This window comes from Onthophagus taurus, chromosome 6 (genome assembly GCF_036711975.1).
Source record: "Onthophagus taurus isolate NC chromosome 6, IU_Otau_3.0, whole genome shotgun sequence".
In the NCBI taxonomy this organism is placed as follows: Eukaryota; Metazoa; Arthropoda; class Insecta; order Coleoptera; family Scarabaeidae; genus Onthophagus; species Onthophagus taurus.
In genome coordinates, this window is record NC_091971.1 from 8,515,000 (window position 1) to 8,534,640 (window position 19,641).

The 19,641-nt window shown below is 30.9% G+C and overlaps 5 protein-coding genes and 1 long non-coding RNA gene across 7 annotated transcripts in view; 3 read left to right on the plus strand and 3 right to left on the minus strand.

The window, feature by feature from the left end:
• Nucleotides 1–1,841: 1,841 nt before the first annotated feature.
• LOC111427912 (uncharacterized) lies at nt 1,842–5,870 on the plus strand. The gene is made up of 4 exons (XM_023063274.2): nt 1,842–1,912; nt 1,997–2,143; nt 5,145–5,305; nt 5,407–5,870. Exons 1-4 carry the CDS (start codon nt 1,873–1,875, stop codon nt 5,767–5,769), a joined length of 711 nt encoding a protein of 236 aa, XP_022919042.2. The 5' UTR covers nt 1,842–1,872; the 3' UTR covers nt 5,770–5,870.
• LOC111427913 (peptidyl-prolyl cis-trans isomerase NIMA-interacting 4) lies at nt 5,794–6,371 on the minus strand. Its single transcript, XM_023063275.2, has 2 exons — nt 6,262–6,371; nt 5,794–6,214 (listed from the first exon to the last, which is right to left on the minus strand). Exons 1-2 carry the CDS (start codon nt 6,326–6,328, stop codon nt 5,901–5,903), a joined length of 381 nt encoding a protein of 126 aa, XP_022919043.1. The 5' UTR covers nt 6,329–6,371; the 3' UTR covers nt 5,794–5,900.
• Nucleotides 6,372–6,659: 288 nt separating this feature from the next.
• On the plus strand, nt 6,660–14,511 carry LOC111427914 (thiamine transporter 1-like). 2 transcript variants are annotated; one of them, XM_071196402.1, is made up of 3 exons: nt 6,660–7,024; nt 12,943–13,147; nt 13,205–14,511. In XM_071196402.1, the coding sequence occupies exons 1-3, from the start codon at nt 6,680–6,682 to the stop codon at nt 13,975–13,977; spliced, it is 1,323 nt and encodes a 440-aa protein (XP_071052503.1). In that variant the 5' UTR covers nt 6,660–6,679; the 3' UTR covers nt 13,978–14,511. The 2 variants fall into 2 exon arrangements, with proteins under 2 accessions (XP_071052503.1, XP_022919044.1); XM_023063276.2 differs by lacking the exon at nt 6,660–7,024 and adding an exon at nt 7,168–7,628.
• On the minus strand, nt 14,493–15,480 carry LOC111427915 (protein FAM210B, mitochondrial-like). The gene is made up of 3 exons (XM_023063278.2): nt 15,310–15,480; nt 14,907–15,252; nt 14,493–14,853 (listed from the first exon to the last, which is right to left on the minus strand). The coding sequence occupies exons 1-3, from the start codon at nt 15,335–15,337 to the stop codon at nt 14,643–14,645; spliced, it is 585 nt and encodes a 194-aa protein (XP_022919046.2). The 5' UTR covers nt 15,338–15,480; the 3' UTR covers nt 14,493–14,642.
• On the plus strand, nt 15,435–18,771 carry LOC111427916 (uncharacterized). Its single transcript, XR_011640534.1, has 4 exons — nt 15,435–15,687; nt 15,733–16,128; nt 16,189–18,470; nt 18,542–18,771. It is a non-coding gene; the product is annotated as an uncharacterized lncRNA (long non-coding RNA).
• LOC111428070 (frizzled class receptor) overlaps nt 16,626–19,641 on the minus strand; it is a 95,884-nt gene continuing 92,868 nt past the window's right edge. The window contains exon 2 of the mRNA XM_023063483.2: nt 16,626–18,444. Coding sequence (XP_022919251.1) covers nt 17,927–18,444 — 518 coding nt within the window. The 3' untranslated portion in view covers nt 16,626–17,926. The remainder of the gene's footprint in view (nt 18,445–19,641) is intronic.

Sequence of the window (19,641 nt, forward strand, 5' to 3'; positions counted from 1 at the left end):
GTTTTTGTTAATTCATTTCTATTAAGAGAAAATATAATGGTAGAGGAAAAGTTGACGTTTAGTATTATTAGTTTTGATTGAAAAAGTTAATAATTAATAAGAAAAAACTTTATTCTTCAATTTCCTCGTTTATGTTAGCTCTCGTACTTTACAAGTTGAAGTCACCACAGGAAGAAATTTACTTTTTGTTGCAACTTACTCAATCCAACAAATGTTGTTACATAATTACATAATACCTTGTTAACAACGGTACAAAACCGAGTGGTTTATTTTTAAGTATTGTACCAAACGGGAATACCAAGTCAGAGATCACGACTTTTTTTATTCTTAACAACAGTGTATGCGTATTTTGCATTTTTAATTAATTTTATAACCTTGAATTTTTTTAAATTTTAAATTCAACACTCAAATGAATGTATTAAATTGTAATTTGAACGTGAAACTTGTTATGGTAAAGATTTATGGTTTCAAAGATTTATTAATTCATTTTTTTATTGAAATTTATTTAAAAGAAATCGAATAGAAAATATGCCCTATTCTTATTAATAGTAATAATTTATTCGCTACATTGTATGAATTGTAAAATAAAATTTGCACAAAAATCATGAAGATAATTTGCATGGCCATCACGTAGGTACATAGTTCTTTTTCTATTGCATAAGAACGGTTGTTATTTTTTTCCTATTTTTAACTTTTGCAATGAACGCTAACAGTAATCTAATAAACTTGCCATTGAGAACTAGAAAATCTATATAGATTTAGATTTTCAGTTTAGGCCACGGTCATTTTAAAAAACAAGTCACATGAAAATTACACAATAAAAATTCCCCTCGTTTAACATTAAGCCACCTACACCACGTTCAAATAAAAAGAGAAAGTTCTTATCAAAAGTTTTAGTTAATGAGATTAAGTTTTATCGAAAAGAATTGTAATGCGTTGTTATAACGTAGAAAGTAAGATTATATATAGTTTTAGAAAAAAGTAAAAGGGATAGTAAAGTAAGTAACGATTGAGTAGAAGTCGTTTTCGATGTCGCATTGAGCTTGAATGACAACTTGGACGAGATCTTTATTTTAATTACGTTACATTCCAAAAAGAAAACGATGCGTCTACCGCGCACATAACTTTTTCAAGTTCTGGTTGTTAAAGACAAACTTGGACAAGGTCAAAGAAAGTGGTTTGTTTACATTATCGTTGTAAGCACGTGCAAACGTGCGACTTCGTGATATGGATTGGTGACCAGGTTTACCGTATGCCACAGAGAAAGTTTTTCTGATTGACACAGAAAAATAATATTTAATACTTTATTCATACACCTGAAATAATGCATTAATCAAGATAATCAAAAAAAAAATTATAATAATCAAACTCCTAATTCGTTGTTGGAGAAGAAATGAATTTGAATTCGAAAAGACTTTAAAAGAAAATTCCTTAACTTGTTTAGTTTGGTAACAAAAGAATTTTATAGCAATGAAAGTATGTTTTTAAGATTCATCGACAGAGAAAGTCAAGAAATAAAACCGACTTTCTTCATTTTTTTTTATTTTGGTGACACAAAACTAATTTTAAAATCGTTTATTAAAACTAATTTTTCATGATGTAATTATTTTCTAATTCTTCTTGGAAAATTTTCAAAAAAGCATCAACACAATCAAATTAAAAAGTCATTATGAAAAAAATGTTTCACTTTCACCAAACCAAAAAGGTAATTAAAGGTTCGCATTACAAACACATTCTAAGAACTTGAAACCAAGGTTCAAGGCGATATTGGAAAAGATAACTACCTTAGTAATTACCTCCCGGTCGTCGTCGTCGTCTTCTTCGTTGTCGTCTTTGTCTCATGACCCCACCTCTTATATATAACTGTGTTAAATGAAGAATATCATCACAGTTCAACCTAACCGTCCTAACGGTAAGTACTCTCTTTTAGTAAGAAGGTTCTTAAAGAAACCTACGATTCAAATTTATTTTGTTATTAAGGTATTTTTGTGTTTAGTTAACATCTTCAGTATGAAAATTTCCATCATCGTTTTCGTTGCCTTTTTTGGCATTACCTGTGCTCAATTTCCGGGTGGACGGATTTTGGAACCTCCAGTACCTGCTCTTTGTGCCAAAAGAACTATTCATGAAAGAACACCTGATGGTAAGTTAATAAATAAAAAATTTAATCTCTTTAAAAAGAATTCTATAGGATTTTCCAAGAAGTTGTTTTTTTGTTAAAAATAAATATGTTGTAATAACTAATTAGTAACTAATTAGGCATTAACAATACGCTAATTCAGTTTTGTAAAACTATTTGAGCTGTTATACGAAGAATCTTGTTGTGGTCTGATACCGCTTCCTCATAGGACGAGATCTTTTCGCGAAGAGTTGGGTTGGAGAGCGTTAGCGCGCATTCAACTCTCAATTATTCTAAATTCTTTCCTGCATAAATGTTGGACATTTTGAGTTTACCTCGGAACTAACGCTGAGCTATCATCATATCTTGCCATTGATGTTATCTGCTTTAGCCTACATAGCACTTTCCTCTAACTAAAATTCCGTTTTACTTGACACAATAACCTTTTCTTCAGTTAGACTACGTCATTTGCTGAAGGTTGGCCGAAACATTGTGCTTGAGACACCCATTTCTGGTTTTGGCTACTATTACATATAAATATAGTGGCTGGTTATTAGTTTCATTGATAAATTTTATCATTGGTTCCTGTTGTTGAAGTGTTGTAAGAAATCCTGAAACCATCATTTGCCATGTTTCCACATAACAGATTTAATCTACAGTTCATAACCATAAATTTGGTTTCTAAACCGTTCGAGAAAGCCAATTTAAGGAACTGTTTTAAATAAAAGTTAGAGCTGATCCTCAATGAACGGCTATACCCCTTGCGTAGCTCTTAAACCTCATCTTTCTAGCAGAAATAAGTGGGTGACTGGCAGTTCTGTACAAGTTTTGGGACATATGGAACGTTAGCTCATTTATGTCTTAGCTGGAGAAATTCAACCGCTAAAGCTGTAGACTTAATGAGAAATCTTTAACATATTTTCTGATGAATGATGACCTTTTACAGCAGGAATCATCTTCCTTACACGTAGAACTTTTACACCAACCATCAAGTTGGACTTCGGCGGTCTAGCTACAATGTTATGAATGATTGCTTCGGCGTTACACATAATTCTTTTTTTAGCACCCATTTTTGGAGTAACCGCGTAGTTTAATTCGCCGATTGTGGCGATCATTCTGGCTATCACAACCTGATTCACTACTAAACAGATTAGTCCTGGTTTTATTAAATATCACGCCCTAAGAATCAAATCACGTTTCCTAGGAATCTTCCCCTGTAATATGTTTTTTAATCAATCGCATATATGACCGAGGAATTCGAGTTTGCCAGCTTTTGGTGCAGTTATTAATTCTCTTTTTGGATGTTACTTCGGTCAAGATCCATGATTCTTCTCAATGCTGCAAGACAGAAAAGACGCAACAACGCAGGAGTCTGATTTTTGTAGTTAGCGCAAAGGATCGGCTCCTAAATTTTGATAAATACGACTTTCGCTTTCTTTATCCTACAGCAATTTCTTGTAAGTAGTCCCATTGCTCGTTGATTGTCCAAATCCTTGAAAATATCTTCGTCTTAGAGATTGGAAATTTAAAATTTCTATAACTAGACACTTTTAGATTTAATCTTTGGCAGAAATAAAATCAAAAGTAACAAAATTGGTGGAATGTAATGGTTTAAATTCTTGTTCTTCTTCCTGAACCCAATCTAACCTAATTCAACCCAACCTAACCGAACCTTTTCTTTTTTTTTTACGAGGTTGGGGTAAATCTGCAAACAGACACCCGGCCTAGAGGTAGTGTGGGGATGAGGTCTAGCCCCGACCCACTAAACACCCTTTTCTTCGTTTTTTATCCCTCTGGAACCGCTTACGCATAACTTTGGAGACTCTCCGCTCCATGGATATTCTCCCTCTTTAACCGAACCCAACCCAACTCATGATTTTTTACTACATCGTCCTTAAATTTCTGTCTAAAACTAATCTTAACATGAACACAATCTAAATTTCTCATTCTATTTTTTTGTGTTCACCAACAATTGTACTTGGTCTTGTATGAATCTATAACTAAATGAGCAATTTAATGAATGCAAAATTCGTTTTTTAGCGTTTTGTTCTTTTAATGTTTGCCTTTACATATGAATAGTGATTATTATTAGTGTTGTATTGTGCTCAGAAGTAAAGATGTTTAAGTGGTGAAAGTCAAAAACTAATTATTCATTTTGTTTCTCCAACATTTAATATTTCTCGGTGCTTAAAATGTTATAAAAACGTTTAGAAAACAATGGCCTAGAGTTTATATACCATATATAAAGTATCGAGATCGTAACATACGGTCTGTGACAATTAATAGTCCATATATGTACGGCCTAAACCTTAGCCTTATTTCTTAAAATGTCCGAAAAATGTAATCTGGATCATTTTCGAGATGATCTCGTCAATTATTTTTTCGATACGTCATTTTTAAAGAATATACAATGTGATTTTTATCAAAGTAACTTAAAGAATTAGTTTTTAACACGTGTTACCAATTAAAGTAATTGATGTCGTTACAAGAATTTTAAACGCAACGACATGATCGAATCGAAACCTTTTGCAATGTTGCATCTTATGAATATTAATTGAGATACTCTTGCATGTGTTCCCATATTAGTAACTGTCGACGGGTCGTAATTATTTTTAATGGTGAACCATCGCGATCCATCCTCTAAGGTATGCGCGAACCCGTTTCCACTTTGCTTCTTCTCTTTAAATTTATCGAGTTCACCGACTTTAAACCCATTCGTTTAATCAGGTTTAAATAATTTAAATAACATCAAAAAAAAATTTTGTCACGAAGAATAATTAATGATTAAGCTCTCGACCATGAAATTAGAAATTCATATCGTTTAGGTATTCTTTCGTAATTGTGACATACTTTAAAAAGATCCGCTTTATTTAATATGTAAATTTATGTTTCTCTGAATCATCTAATTTTTGAAAGGAGATTAAATTAAATGGAAGATTTTCAAGGAAATCTTAGTTGTTTACCACAGAATGTTTCCGGGATGAATTTAATTTATTATAATGTGTTTTCTTTTAATTCATATCAGGTAAAGGATACATGTTCAGTTGGAGAGAACCATCTTTAAGAAATATCGAAGAAGATTGGTTGGGAGGTCGCAATTATTGTAGACAACGTTGTATGGATTTGGTTTCTTTAGAAACAAGCGCTGAAAACGAATGGGTTAAACAAAGAATTGTTAGCGATAAGGTAAATAAATTCTCATTCCACTTCATTAACTTTAAACTTTCGCAATTGATGCAAATTCCAGGAAACTGAGTATTAATTTAATTTTTTTTTTCTCTGAATAGGTAAAATACATTTGGACTTCAGGTCGTTTATGTGATTTTAAAGGTTGCGAACGTGCTGATTTACAACCTGTTTCTGTAAACGGTTGGTTCTGGACTGCCGTTTTACAAAAATTGGCTCCAACTACAAACAGGCAACAAAACGATTGGAGTGAAAATGGTGGCATTGGAAAACCTCAACCAGATAATCGCGAAGCACAACAAGGTGGAGCTACCGAAAATTGTTTGGCTGTTTTAAATAATTTCTACAACGATGGTATTCATTGGCACGACGTCGCTTGTCATCACGTCAAACCATGGGTTTGTGAAGAAAACGAAGATTTATTGAAATACGTTCGTTACACAAACCCCGAATTACGAGTTTAATCAATTTAAAGTTTTTTTTTAAGATCAAGGGATGACTGATGATTTTATTTATGAGTATTTAATTGATACCTTTTAATGTACAAAATAAATTTTAAACTAATTATTCGTTTTTTTATAATTATTTAATAAACTCATTTTTTCCCTTCCACCATAATAATGTGATATCCAAACTTAGTTTTTATAGGCGGATCTGTGTAAATGGGATTATTAACGGTTGATATGGGTAAAGCAAAAGCAGCATCTTGAAATGGTCCGACCATAGAACCACGAGTCATCCAACCTAAATCACCTCCTTGTCTCGCTTTATCTTCACTATACGCTGTGGCTACTTCAGGAAATTTTTGTCCGGCTTTAAGTTTTTCGAGGGCTTCAAGACATTTACCTTGTTTCTCGCAGAGAATGTGTCTAACTTTTACGGCGGTTCCCCCTTTTTTTTCTTTACCACCTAAAAGAGTTAATTAAAACTTGGATTTATTAGAATTTTAGATGGACCTTTTTCGTTGTCTTCATCCCCTTTGTTGCCTCCTTTTGATTTTCCGGCCGCTTTTTTTGGTGGCATATTACTTAACCTCACTTTTTTCTTTAGATTTGACAGATATTTGTATTAGTTCTTTTTGTGTTTAAGGTTTGGTGTTAAATTGTAAATTAAATTCTAATTTCTTATTAATTAATTTTTGCTTTATTTTAAAATTAATTTTTTCGAATATTATTATTCGTTTGAGATATAAATTTGAATTATTTTAATTTTTATTATGCTATTTTAGCGTGTATTATATTATTTTTAGGTAATTACTTGTTTGTGTTTTGGTAATTGTGTTACTGTTCATGTTTAAATCCTTAGATTATCGATAAGATTGGGAATATCTTTTTTTATTATTTACAAAATTATTCTCAGAAGTAATTCGAGAAAATGAGTGAAAGGTTGAAATACATGTGTGAACGTTTAAGTGTTCCACAACCGTGGAAAAAACTATCAATAATTTTGTGTGGTTTTGCATTTTTTAAGGAATTCCGTCCGTCCGAGCCGTTTATTTTCGAGTTTATTGCCGGGAATTGGGATTTGGGGAGAGAAGATGTAATGAGGCACGTTCTCCCTACGAAAAACTACGTTTATTTAACAATTTTCATCTTAGTATTCCTCATAAATGATTTAGTGATTTACAAAACTCTAATAATTTATTTAGGATTATCTGGGAGTGTTGTTTTTGGACTTTTATTATGGACCACAGATTACTTGGAATTACAAATATCGCAGGTAATTGAAAAAGAATAATTTAACTTTTATTTTATAAATAATTATAAACATTATATTATAGATGTCATTTGTGTTGCCTATACTAACATTATTTACCCAATTTAAGTTGGTATTAAAAATGTTGGTATTTAATCAAGAGCGCATAACCTATTTGAATCATTATAAATGTATCCTTTCGTGACATTCGTTGATATCAATTCGAAAATGCTTTACCTCGCAAATACTTTTACGATGTGATTCTTATTACTAACTGAATAATATAGTGTAACGATTAATCGCGGAAAATAATCTCCGCAAAATGCAATCTTGGTTAAAAATATCGCTATTATTATGCGTTTTCGGGTTTCTAAAAGAACTCCGACCGTCGGAGCCCTTCATTTACGAATTTTTGATCGGCGAATGGCGCAATGTGACCCCCGAAGAAGTTGCTCAACACGTTTATCCTGTCGGAACTTATAGTTATTTAGCTCAATTAGTTATTGTTTTCTTAATAACCGATTTAAGCCGGTATAAACCATTAATAATCGTTTCTGGTATTTCTGGCCTTATCGTTTGGGGAATGTTGTTATGGACAAAAACATTATTAGAACTTCAAATTTTAGAGGTAAGCTTAATTTCAAATAAAATGGAAATTTTGAGCAGTATTTATATCCTAAAATTTAAATTATTTAATTATAATTGAACTACTAACAATAAGCTAATAATACTTAATGATACAGAGTATTGTTTAGATAAGTATTTTCGTGATTAAAAGATAAGGAAGAATTATCAATTGAGATTTGGCGTTTTTATCTCGATTAATAATTTGTTTTACCAAGTACATCATTTTAAAGCAGTACTCAAACGTGAATAAAGTCTAGACACAAAATCCTTTTTTTTAAATATTGTAAATGTATAAGTATGCTTTTCTTTGGCTTGCTTGTGTTATAGTTTTACTTGAAAATGACGTTCATACAAAATTCGGTGGAAGAATTAAGTTCTGCTAGTGGTTGTTCTGCTAGTTCTAGGTCTTCAATGTTTTTATGGGTTGTGCAAGATCAACTAAAAGATCCATTCCACATATTCCAAGATTTGGAAAAATCCTTTAATAGTCACTTAGTATTAGTTTAAGCCTCATTTACAGACTGTCACAAATGTCTGGTAGAAGGGTATTTCTGTTGATAAAAACAGAACCGCAGTACATAGAGACATGAAATTTGGCATAAATTTTATTCAACATTAACAAACAACAATGTACAAAGTTTGCCTTCACACAGGCCCGAACGCGTTTCGGGACGCGTTGTTCGGGATTCAAACGGTCGGGATTCTTGTGGGGAGTAGCATACAAGGACCAACCATAAGAAAAAGTCGAGTTGCCACTCCGTGGAGGTGATGAGGGGTGAAAAATTGATCCGGCATCATTGCTGAACCACCTTAGCCTTGATTGTGGGTGCTAAATTCTGTTAGAATATCCAGGGGAGTCATCAAAATCTCATCAAGGTAGTTCTCGGAGTTGATCTTGACCCCTTAACGATAAAATTGCTAGTTGTCTTTCCGATCGAAGCCCCGGCCCAAACCATGACCCTTTCGAGAACCGTAACGATCACGCTCATTCGCAGTACTTTATTAGATATTTGTGTCCTGCCAGTTAAACCTTGAGAGCTGCTATATTTTCAACAAAACGTAATGGTTCTTACAAAGGTGTGCCAATATTGAAGCATGTATATGTAACAGAAATAATTTTTTGTCACGAATCACAGAACGACTCTGTAAAAAGAAACTGACAGAACTCCTTTATAAATAGAATCTTGTCTCTTACATCACATTTTAAATGGTCGCGATGTCGCTTTAAGTTCTCTTAGCTTTATTGCATTCAAACGTGAGGTAATTAACCCGCATCATTATTATATTCCTTTAGATTTCACTCATTTTTAAAAGTTTTATGGTTATTTTATATGTTTTGACTCAAACTTTTGTTTACCAACAAACATTGATAAAGGTTTTTTTAGAAAAATATAGATTAAATAAATCACTTATGTAATGTTTAAAAGTTAATCAAATTTAATGAGGTATTACTAAACAGGAAATGAGTTTTTAAGAAATTTTCATGGACTATTATTATCAATTTAAAAATAAAAAATTATTAATGTAATAATTTTTTTCTTTCGGCAAGCTATTTATTTAATACTACATAAAAGAAACATTTGTTTATTTAGGATATTATTTATAACTAGTTTCATTTAAATATTTTCATTCTGCTTTAACAGCAAAAAAGAAACAATGTGCATACTTAAATAATACGAATGGTAAAAAGCGATCGGTAATCATCGCTAAATAAAACTAATAAAACTTAATTGGCATTGCGTTCATAGCCGATTAGAGGCGATAGAGGCGGTCGGTTTAAAAATCGGCAAAACAACACACTTAAAACAATGAACTCTAAAAATCTTTTAACAATGTCGAGTAAATGGAAAGATTTGAGTTTTTAACCACGAAAGGTTTAATAAAGAACCTTGATTTTATATGCTTTATTGTAGTAAATCCGTAAAACGAACAATAAAAAAAAATTAACTAACCGAAGATAATTGATTCGAAAATTGTGCGTAGAAATTACATAAAACTATTATATAATTTTTAACATTTATTCTATTTTTTTTCTATTTCTTAGAATCACTATCCAGTTTATTACCCGAAGTGCACAAATCATTTCATTGTAAAGAAAATCAACAATTTTATCTTTCTTTTTGTAAACATCTGCTGTATGATTTCCGTCGATTAATTTTAGCCGATAACTTAAAAAAGGAAAATCAAGGTCTGTTAATTCCAACATCGACATAGAAAATGAATTTCAGATGTTATCTCTCATGGTTTTTTATTTTGTATTATTTAAATATGAATTGTTGCAAAAGTGGTAGTTAATTCAAAAGTGCGGGGTGCCTTACATTATACATTACACGTTCTTATCCCCTTGTGTACAAAACGAACGTTACCAAGGCCGTCAATTAATTATTTACCGTAATGATGTGAACACGTCGAATCAATAGCGTATAGGAGGTGTAATCAACTACAACCTTTTTTCATCACCAATTTATTTGGAACGTATCAAACGACTACTTTTAATTATTTATATAGTTATAAAACCGAATTTTTAATTGAGTTAGAAATTATCTATGTATCCTATCAAGATAATTAAAAAATCTGTATTTTTAAGAAAGTTCACGTAAAGAAAAAAGTGTTACCAACTTCTTAACAAAGTTTAAGTTTCATGCGCCACATGTAATACTTTTCTGGAAAAGTGTGTTGAAAGTTTACTTTAATAAATAAGAAATGAAAGTAATTTAGGTAAATTTTTTAGTCTTTTATTGTCAGAGGTCATTTTATAGTAGCAATTACATGTATATTTAATAAAGTAATATGTCAATTTTGTTCAATTTTTGCAATTTTTAAAAGCGTATTGTTGATTAGGATAAAATTTATTTAAAAATTACACTGTAAATTAGATGCTCATAGGAAACATTTAGTTTAAAAACACAAGAACATAAACAAAACAACATATAGGAACTAGGACACAAAAATATGATAATTTACTCTAAAAGTCTAAGCTATGCATACTCCGTCCCAGAAAATCAGAAATATCAAAAATAAAAGAAAAAGCTTGGAAACAACACAAGGAATACTGGAAGGCTGGAGAGAGCATTATGTATAACACTTTCGGGAAAACAGAGGAAGAAACATAAAAAGGAACGGCAGGAGGAACAGGAAGACACAGAGGAAAAGCAGACATACTAACCTATAACGGAAGAGGAAGTACTTAAAAAGCAAAAGGCAGTAAGTCGCCAAGCAAAGACAGATTAACACCTGAAATGCTCAAGAAGGGAGGAACAATAGTTACCACTTTGCTAACAAAAATGTACAACCAAACAAAAAATGCGTTAAATACCTGACAATAACAAGGGATACCTCCTCAACAGTACTAAATATTTATACTACAATAATAGAAAAGCGTATAAGAGAGGAAGTGGAGGTTCAAACAAATTGAAAACCACATGTATGTATACAATTCGAACGATATAGATAAGACACTGGATATTGACAAAGAACTGTTCTTAGAGTTCTTAGACTTGAGGGTGGCTTTTTATCAGGTGCCAAGAGAACACATTTTCGAAGCGCTCCAATACTTACAACAATAACAAAAAAACTAATAAAAGTAATTATGTATAGCATGGCGGAAAAAAATGTAAGTCTAACAAACATATACCCAAAAAAATTCACATGGACAAACGAGTAAAACAAGCCGATTACCTGAATCCACTTTTATTTATAAACCATTGGTAAATAAATAAGGAACATAATTAGTAAAGCCAATAGCATAATGGGCATCTGAAAATGCCCAACCCTAACATATGGAGCCGAATCATGGACGATAACAGAGAAACATCGATCGAAAGTCGAAATGAAGTACCTACGACGGGTGGTAGGAAGTACAAGACGTGATAGGGCGAGAAACAGAAGTATTAGAGCAGAACTAGAGGATTCCATGCTGCAAATAATTTCTCTATTATTCAACAATTTTAGTGATATGGATACCTGAGAAGGGTGAGCAATGACAGACTCTCAAAGAGAATCATGTAGATGAGGATAGAAGGGAAAATGCTTAGACGGGAAGACAACATTGAGGAAGGAGTCAGAAATAGAAGGAAAACGAATGTCAAAAAAAGAACCTAGCTAACAACACACCAGAAACAGGACATGCCGATACCGTGAGATAATTGGTAAGTAAGCAAGAAAAATTACATTGAGGTTGCAAAAATCTGAAGAAATAAATGTAGTTCAAAGTTAATCTTGGATTATAAATTGTAAGTAGGCTAAATCCCAAAACGTCTTAAAAGTACTAACTCATTTTTTTTTTGATTATACAACATTCTTGTCCGTGGATAGTTCTTTTGTGAGAAAAATACTGAAGTTATACTGACGTGAATGGTCTTAGGTTTCTTCAATTAATCCCATACACTTATGTATATTACAATGAATGTATATCCGAGATGTTTCGTACTATCTTTGAAGTGTTGTTATTACAGATAGCTCTGAGCAACACTTTGCGTGTGCACCTAACCTTACTACTGGATGGTTAACCCTAGAAAGATAACCATATTTTATAGTACGTTAAAGATAACCAGTCGAACAAGTCGATTCGACGTAGGTTATCTTTCTAGGGTTAAGTTACATTATTTTAAACACATATTATATTTTTGCAATTATACAACATACTAGGGACATTGTAATAGCTCGTAATTGCAAATGATTTCTGCAACTGCATAACTCACTTTTATACCTTATTAGATATAATCGAGTATTTGATCCATACTTTTGTTTGTTTTGTATTACTTTTGTTTTTGATAAGAAATATCTCATTTGCTTCAGTTTCGTCGCAAACTAAACACACGGAACGTAGTAGATGATGAGTTGTGAATCTTAATGATAGATAATTTACTCTACATTATATTAACAATTTTTGATTTCCTTGCGTTAAAATAACGCTGTTCATTAAAACTTATTTGGAAAATTACTTACAAAAACGGTGTGCTTGATTGAAGATGAAACATGTATTCTATTTCTATTAAAAGTTTTATTGTTTCAATACCATTTTTAATCATTTTCTCTGAAATGTATCTGTAAAAACAGTCATAAAAAATAATCTTTTCTTGGTCATTATTAACAAACGTAAAACAAAATTGGTCAAAGTTATAAAGAAAGAATCAGTAATTTTTTCCTTTTACCTTATTATTTAAATTGGTGTATTTGATTGTCCAATTTTCTTATAAAATGGTATAATTTATTCCATACAAGTTTCTTCAAATCTTAAAGCAAATTTTCTAAGTGAATGATTTTGTGATTATCAAAATTTATTAATATTATACAATTTAATTTATTTTTTACAGATATTTTACGGTACGTTTATGGCAACAGAAGTTGCGTACTACACCTACATATACGCAAAAGTTCCCACGGAATTCTATCAACAAGTAACATCTCACACAAGAGCTGCTCTTTTAGTAGGAAGGGCACTATCCGGATTTTTAGCTCAAATTCTAGTCTCTTTTGACGCTATGGATTACAGGGAATTAAATTACATTACTTTTGCAGGTAAATAAACAAATTTTATTAAATTAATTTTTTTATTTAATCCATTTTTATTTTCAGCATTAATAGCGGCAACAATTTGGGCAATCTTCCTTCCATCGGTTCAAAAAAGCATTTATTTCCATCGGATGCAAGAAGAAAACCAACATTTAACCGCATCAAAATACAAAACGGCTTTCAGCTTAATGAAAAAACATTTCATCGATTCATTTTCAAATAAATACGTTTTAAGATGGTCCATTTGGTGGGCTTTAGCAACAGCTGGTTTTATTCAGGTCCAAGTCTACATTCAACCATTGTGGAGTGAGATACAAAAAGAGTCAAACAGTGATGAAGAAAATTTTAACATTTATAACGGAGCTGTCGAGGCAATTTTAACAATAATCGGTGCTTTGGGTGCTTTAGGAGCGGGATTTATAAAAACCGATTGGAAACATAAAGGCGAATTAATGTTATGCGTGTGTTCTTTATTTGGCGGGGCTTTCATTTTAATTTGTTCACAAACAACATCGGTTGTAGTCAGTTACGTTTGTTATGTATTATTCGGTGGATTATATCACTTTATGATTACAATAGCAAGTGCTGAAATTGCCAAATTTATTATGGAAGATAGTTACGGGCTTGTATTTGGTTTAAATACTTTGGTTGCTTTAACGTGTCAAACGTTTTTAACACTTTGTTTTGTTACGGGAGATTTAGGTTTAGCACTAAGTCCACGAGATCAATATTTAGTATATGGGATTTATCACATTATTATTTCCGCGTTGTATATTGTGATTGGATTGACTGCTTGGATGAGAAGTAATCGTGATATTCAAAAGACTTATACGTAGCAAATTTATTAATTTGCAAATTTTTATTTATTTTCTTCATCAGATTTGCAATGAGAATATAATCCACCTTGAAAAGTCTTTATTAATCTTAATTATTATTCTAACTAAATAACAATTTTTGATATACATTACATCTTTTGAATCATATTATAGCACAACTAAAGTTATCTGATGAAGGGAATAAAATGACTCAAGCAGCAGAATAACATAGAATCGTTTTTAGGAATTTTGAGAAACGTTTTTTTTTAATTTTTGACTTGATTTGTTGTTTAATTTATGAAAATTAGAAAGATTTTATTAAAATACATTCAGTATTTTCTTTGAACGAAACGTAGAGTATTATATAGAGTAAACAAGAATAAGCTCAGTGACTTAGAGTATTTTAGACTGCTTTATGAAAGTGTTCATTTTGTTTAAACAAATATTGAGTGCTGGACACTTGACGATTTAAAAGACTAGGATGTTTGGAATTCTTTTGATAGACTAAATGGAAATTGTTGATTAATTTGAATAAATACGATCTTAATTTCTTGATTTTATTATATCCTTAAAAAATATTTTTTATATAAAAATATGTAATAATATCATAAAAACCAATAACAATAACCACATAAATCCATATTTTTCCCCTTTAAAATGCCTTTTTACAACAAAAATATTTTAGATTATTTTTTTGGAATATATTTTAACCACCCAATCTTCCTTAAATGTTTTACAATAAAAGGAGTTGATGTTAATGTTATAGCAATTCTAGCAGGAGCAAACACTTTATGTACAGCATAAGCAACAACAAAAGTTCCTGCATTTGTTGCTAATTTACTTTCACCATCCAGATTTATCCCTAAATAAGAAACTACAGCTGCTAAATCCAAACCACTAAAATAATTAATTAAATGAATCTTACTCAAAAGAAAACAAAAAAATCTTACCTTGACACAAGAGTATAACAAATTCCTAAAGAAATCAAAGATATTCCAACATGGAAAATAATAACAACTGGTCCATATTCAGCAGCAGCTTTTTTAAGTTTTTGAGCTACTGTAAGTACTTCCTCCCCTTTTCCATTTTGATTTGATGATGATGAAAACCTTTTTTGATCTATCAGGTTTGAATTACTTAAAATGTTTGAATAAATGCTCTTATTGGATTTAAAACTAAGTTGTGGTGTAAAATTTAAGTCTTTTGAAGGATATGTGCTTAATATAAAATGCCTTTTTGGTATATTTGGTCTAAAAAACAACCTGTTAGGGGTGTTTATACTCCGTCCAATGGAACCTTTAAAATCATTAAAGATACAATATAAGATTTAGAATACTTTTTACAAATACTTACCAAATATTCTCTGATATAAATACATCATGTTTATTTACATTAAAAACAATTTATCTAAGAATATTTTCTTTTAGGTTATCTTGGAAATTTAATTTAGCATAGTTACAAATCCCAAGTGTAGAATTTTGCAAAATAAGATTAGTTTAGCTATTATATAAAAGATGGCTAACATAAATTTATTTCGTTTAAATTCCTGTCTAATAATTCTTGGTTGACTGATGAATTGATAATTCATCAGTGCACAAAGTTGTAGAGGCTAATTCATTACTCTCTAGGCAACAAGGTTAATATGACATACTTCCAATATTGTGGTCAATATTATGATTTAGACCTCTTTGACTGGATATTTTCAAACACTCAAACGACCTTTATGATATGGTGAGTTATTTTTTAAATGAATTAATAACAATTATGTTTTATTAGGGCTGGAAGAGATTTTGAGAAAACATAATTTTTGCGAAAACCGGAGATGTTATAAACATTTCAACTTTGCCCAGTTCATGCATCATGGTTTTGTTGTGTACAGAATGGGCTGGTCGACTTTTTAGCAGCAAGAATAAAGCAGATCTTTGATACCAAAGAAATAGAGACATATAAATAGTTCAGGAAGCATACATACAAACTATACCAACAGAGGCGGGCTGATTAATATTAGGGCAAATAGATGGTTTGGCATGTCAGGTTATAAAAAGCTGGTACATAAAGAAAGAAGAAGAAATAATTTGCCACATAATCCATTTCTCAATGGGACATGAGTATTTACACAAATGTTTTTATAGCATTCGACTCATGCGACAAATGAGTTAAAAAATTGTAAAGGTATGTTGTCCAATCATACAATCAGGGGCTAACTACCTCTTTGTGTGTCACCGTTTGCAGGTCAGTGATATGGGAGCAATTTACAAGTCAAGTATGAAGTATTTTCGTATGGTTGAAAAGCACAAAATTGTATTTGCTTGTGTATCAGTTGCAAAACTCAAGATAACGTTAATCTGCACTCTGGTCAATAAAAATATAATAAAAGCAGACTGGTGATAAATATTGTCATATTATCATATCATTTCCTACGTGATTGTTGTTACCCAAACGCTTAATTAATACCGTTCAGGACAAGAAAATACATAATCTAATAAATCAAGATACAATGAAGTGATTAACTTTTTTGGTAACAAATTCTTATCGTTTATAATTTCATACAACAAGTTTGCATGACTTCATCAGCATAAACGCTCAATTTAATGAATAATCAATTAGTTTTAAGTAATTACATTTATGGTATAAGTTAGAAATGTCAGAAGATTAATCCTACTCATCAATTTAATTTAAATTCAATTTATTTACCACATAAGTTATATACATTTTGATTATCTTAATTGTACAGAAAAAAATAACGCTAAAACAATATGTTTTATAAACGTAAACATCTAACATACACATGCATACATTTTCTTTTTTATTTTAGACTACAATAACGTTCGTACAAAAAAACAAAATGCGTACGGAAGGAAAAGCTCTTTTGGACGAATTTTAAATTTTAACATACACAATAAATACGTACAAGGCGTTTTTATTGACCATTTTTTGTCTTTTATTGCGGAAAGTTCTTAAAATCGCTATAAAGCTGAAAAGCTTAAAGTTAGATATCACACATATACATGTTACTGAGCGTACGATATATATATTTTTTTCGTTTTTATAATTTAAAAAAATCAGTCGTTAAAAATATACAATACAAACTAAAACAGAAGATCACTTCTTACGTTATATTTACAAGTTATTTACATAAAAATATTTTACAAATTCTAATAAATGTTATATGCCACAATAGGAAAACACTTTCTTTCATTAATTACATTAAAAATATTTTTTACGTATAAAAATATTTTATCTTTGTTAGTTTTGTTTTAAAATGTCTTGAAATAATCTTTGGATTTACCATCAATTGACACACAATTATTAATTTGTTAAAACGAAACATTTGTGTTATACAAAGGTTATAATACAATTCTTTTTAATACTGGGATACACAAATTACTAACATATCTAAGTAAATATACAAGATTAAAATATACACGTACATTTAATAGAGAGAACCAATGAAAGCGTACAAACGTATGTTTTTTTTACAAAAAAAAGTAATAATATTAAGAAGCAGCGTTAAATAATGTAAAATAATGGTAATAAAACGCTTATTTGGTAAAAAATCAACTTAATAAATATAAAAGAAAATAATCAGAAATGTTTAAAGTTGAAGAAAAAAGAATTTGAAGGGGAGTATCTGTTTTAAAAACTTGGTTTACTCTTGTACTATGAGAGGTAGTCAACAACAAAAAAAACTAATATTACTACAGTAAACTCGTTTTTAAAAAAATATACTCGCACGAAACTTCAACGTGCGTTCAATTCAATTCGATTCAATCGTCATTCAGAGTAATATGTAGCAGCAAAAAGGCAGTTTAAATATTTTTTTTATGATTTAAAGCGGTATGGTTTCTTTGCGTTCTTCCAATACAAAAATATCAATTAATTTAAACATTTACAAACACGTCAAGTCTTTGATCTCCTATTTTTCTTAAACAAGACGAAATGTTTCTTCTCATTTTAAAAACTCCTAATTTCAGACGTATGCCGCCGTGTGTCTTCCTTTAATCCTATTGAAAAACACTTTCCAACTGTGCATCGTTTTTCCGGACCAAATCCAAACGCTCGACGTAATTCCCACAATCATACACATTAAATATTTAATCATGAACACTTCGAAAAGTGGCCTACGATCGGGATCTCGATCTCTCGGACACGGTATCGAATATTGGGACCTTCTGCACATATCTTTAGTCCATGTGTGCATCCAAGAATCGAAGTAAAGTTGCTCGTAGAAGAGACACGCTATGACTATGACCGCTGGGACCGTGTATAGAACCGAGAAGATACCGATGCGGATCATCAGTTTTTCTAACTTGTCCGTCTTCGTGCCGTCGTGCTTCATGACGGTCCTTATTCGGAATAAGGAGACGAATCCGGCAAGCAAGAAGATTGTACCTAGGACCAAGTAACCGCATAATGGCGACAGGACGAAACCACGGAGAGCTTCTACGTTCCATATGCCAACGTAACATACTCCACTTAGGACATCACCTGAAATGAAAAAAAAAACATTAAAGGTTAGTTATGAAAAAAAAAATGTATAAAGTAAACAAGTTAAATCTAATAAGGATTTATTTGGAATTTAAAGGCTTTTTTGAGGAGGAGCTATAAAACCATTCTTGGGAGGAATTTCTTAACTGAAATTAAAGAGAAATCGTTAAAGTTATTTTTATAAAACGGAGTTTCTTTAGAAAAATTTACAAATATTAAACACTAGTTAAAACTAATGAGGTTTTCTTGAAATTGAAGCGAAGCTATAAATAAAACCATCCTTAATTTACTAACTCGTTTCTCAAGAAAATGTTTAAATCATTTTGTTTTAACTCTATACAAAAATGTACCAAATTCCTAAAAAAACCTACTTTTGCATACTAAATAAGTATTATTAATCCGGTTAAATTCTTATTTTTTTTTTGAAATCAATTAACTACAAATCAATCACTTTTGCTCGTTTTACATACTTGGCATCATTCAGTCGGCCGATAATGTTTTTGCTCTTCTCCGTATACGCGTAGTAACTCTTCTCGGTCATGCTTCGACGACGGAGATTTCATGAAAATCCTCAGCAATAAATCGTCAGTTGTCCGTGCTCAATCACAACAAACATGTGTGCAGTTACAAAAAAAATATAAATAACCGGATGAAAAAAAAAATGAAATAAAAATAAAAAATAACGGTGACCGCATGTCCGCGTGATACTCGTCCTAATGTAACGTATGAATTGAATACAAATTCCGTTGAAAAGCGAACTCGGAATCGAGCATGTTAAAACAAGACGCGTGCTTGGGATATCATCGAGGTTATCGTCTTTTCCTCTTGTTATTTATTTTTTTTTATTGATGCACGACTAAGTGTAAAAAAGCAATTAAAAGCACTAATAATTTTAAAAAATTATTATATCCTGATGATGTTAGAATTATGACGAAATTTTAATGGTCGTTTATAAACATAAAAGCTTATGAAACATTTTTTTTTATATTAAATCCGTTATCATGTTTAAAAGCTGTTATTTTTATGTAATTTTTTTAATTAACTCATGACATATTTTACTTATAATTTGTGTTATTTATGATTATAAGAAATACAAGAAAATCAATGCAAGTTGTGAATTATGGTGGATTTTAGATTAACCACCATTATAATTTATGCTAATTGCCTACAAGCGTAGTGATTAAGGTCTTTTGCAAA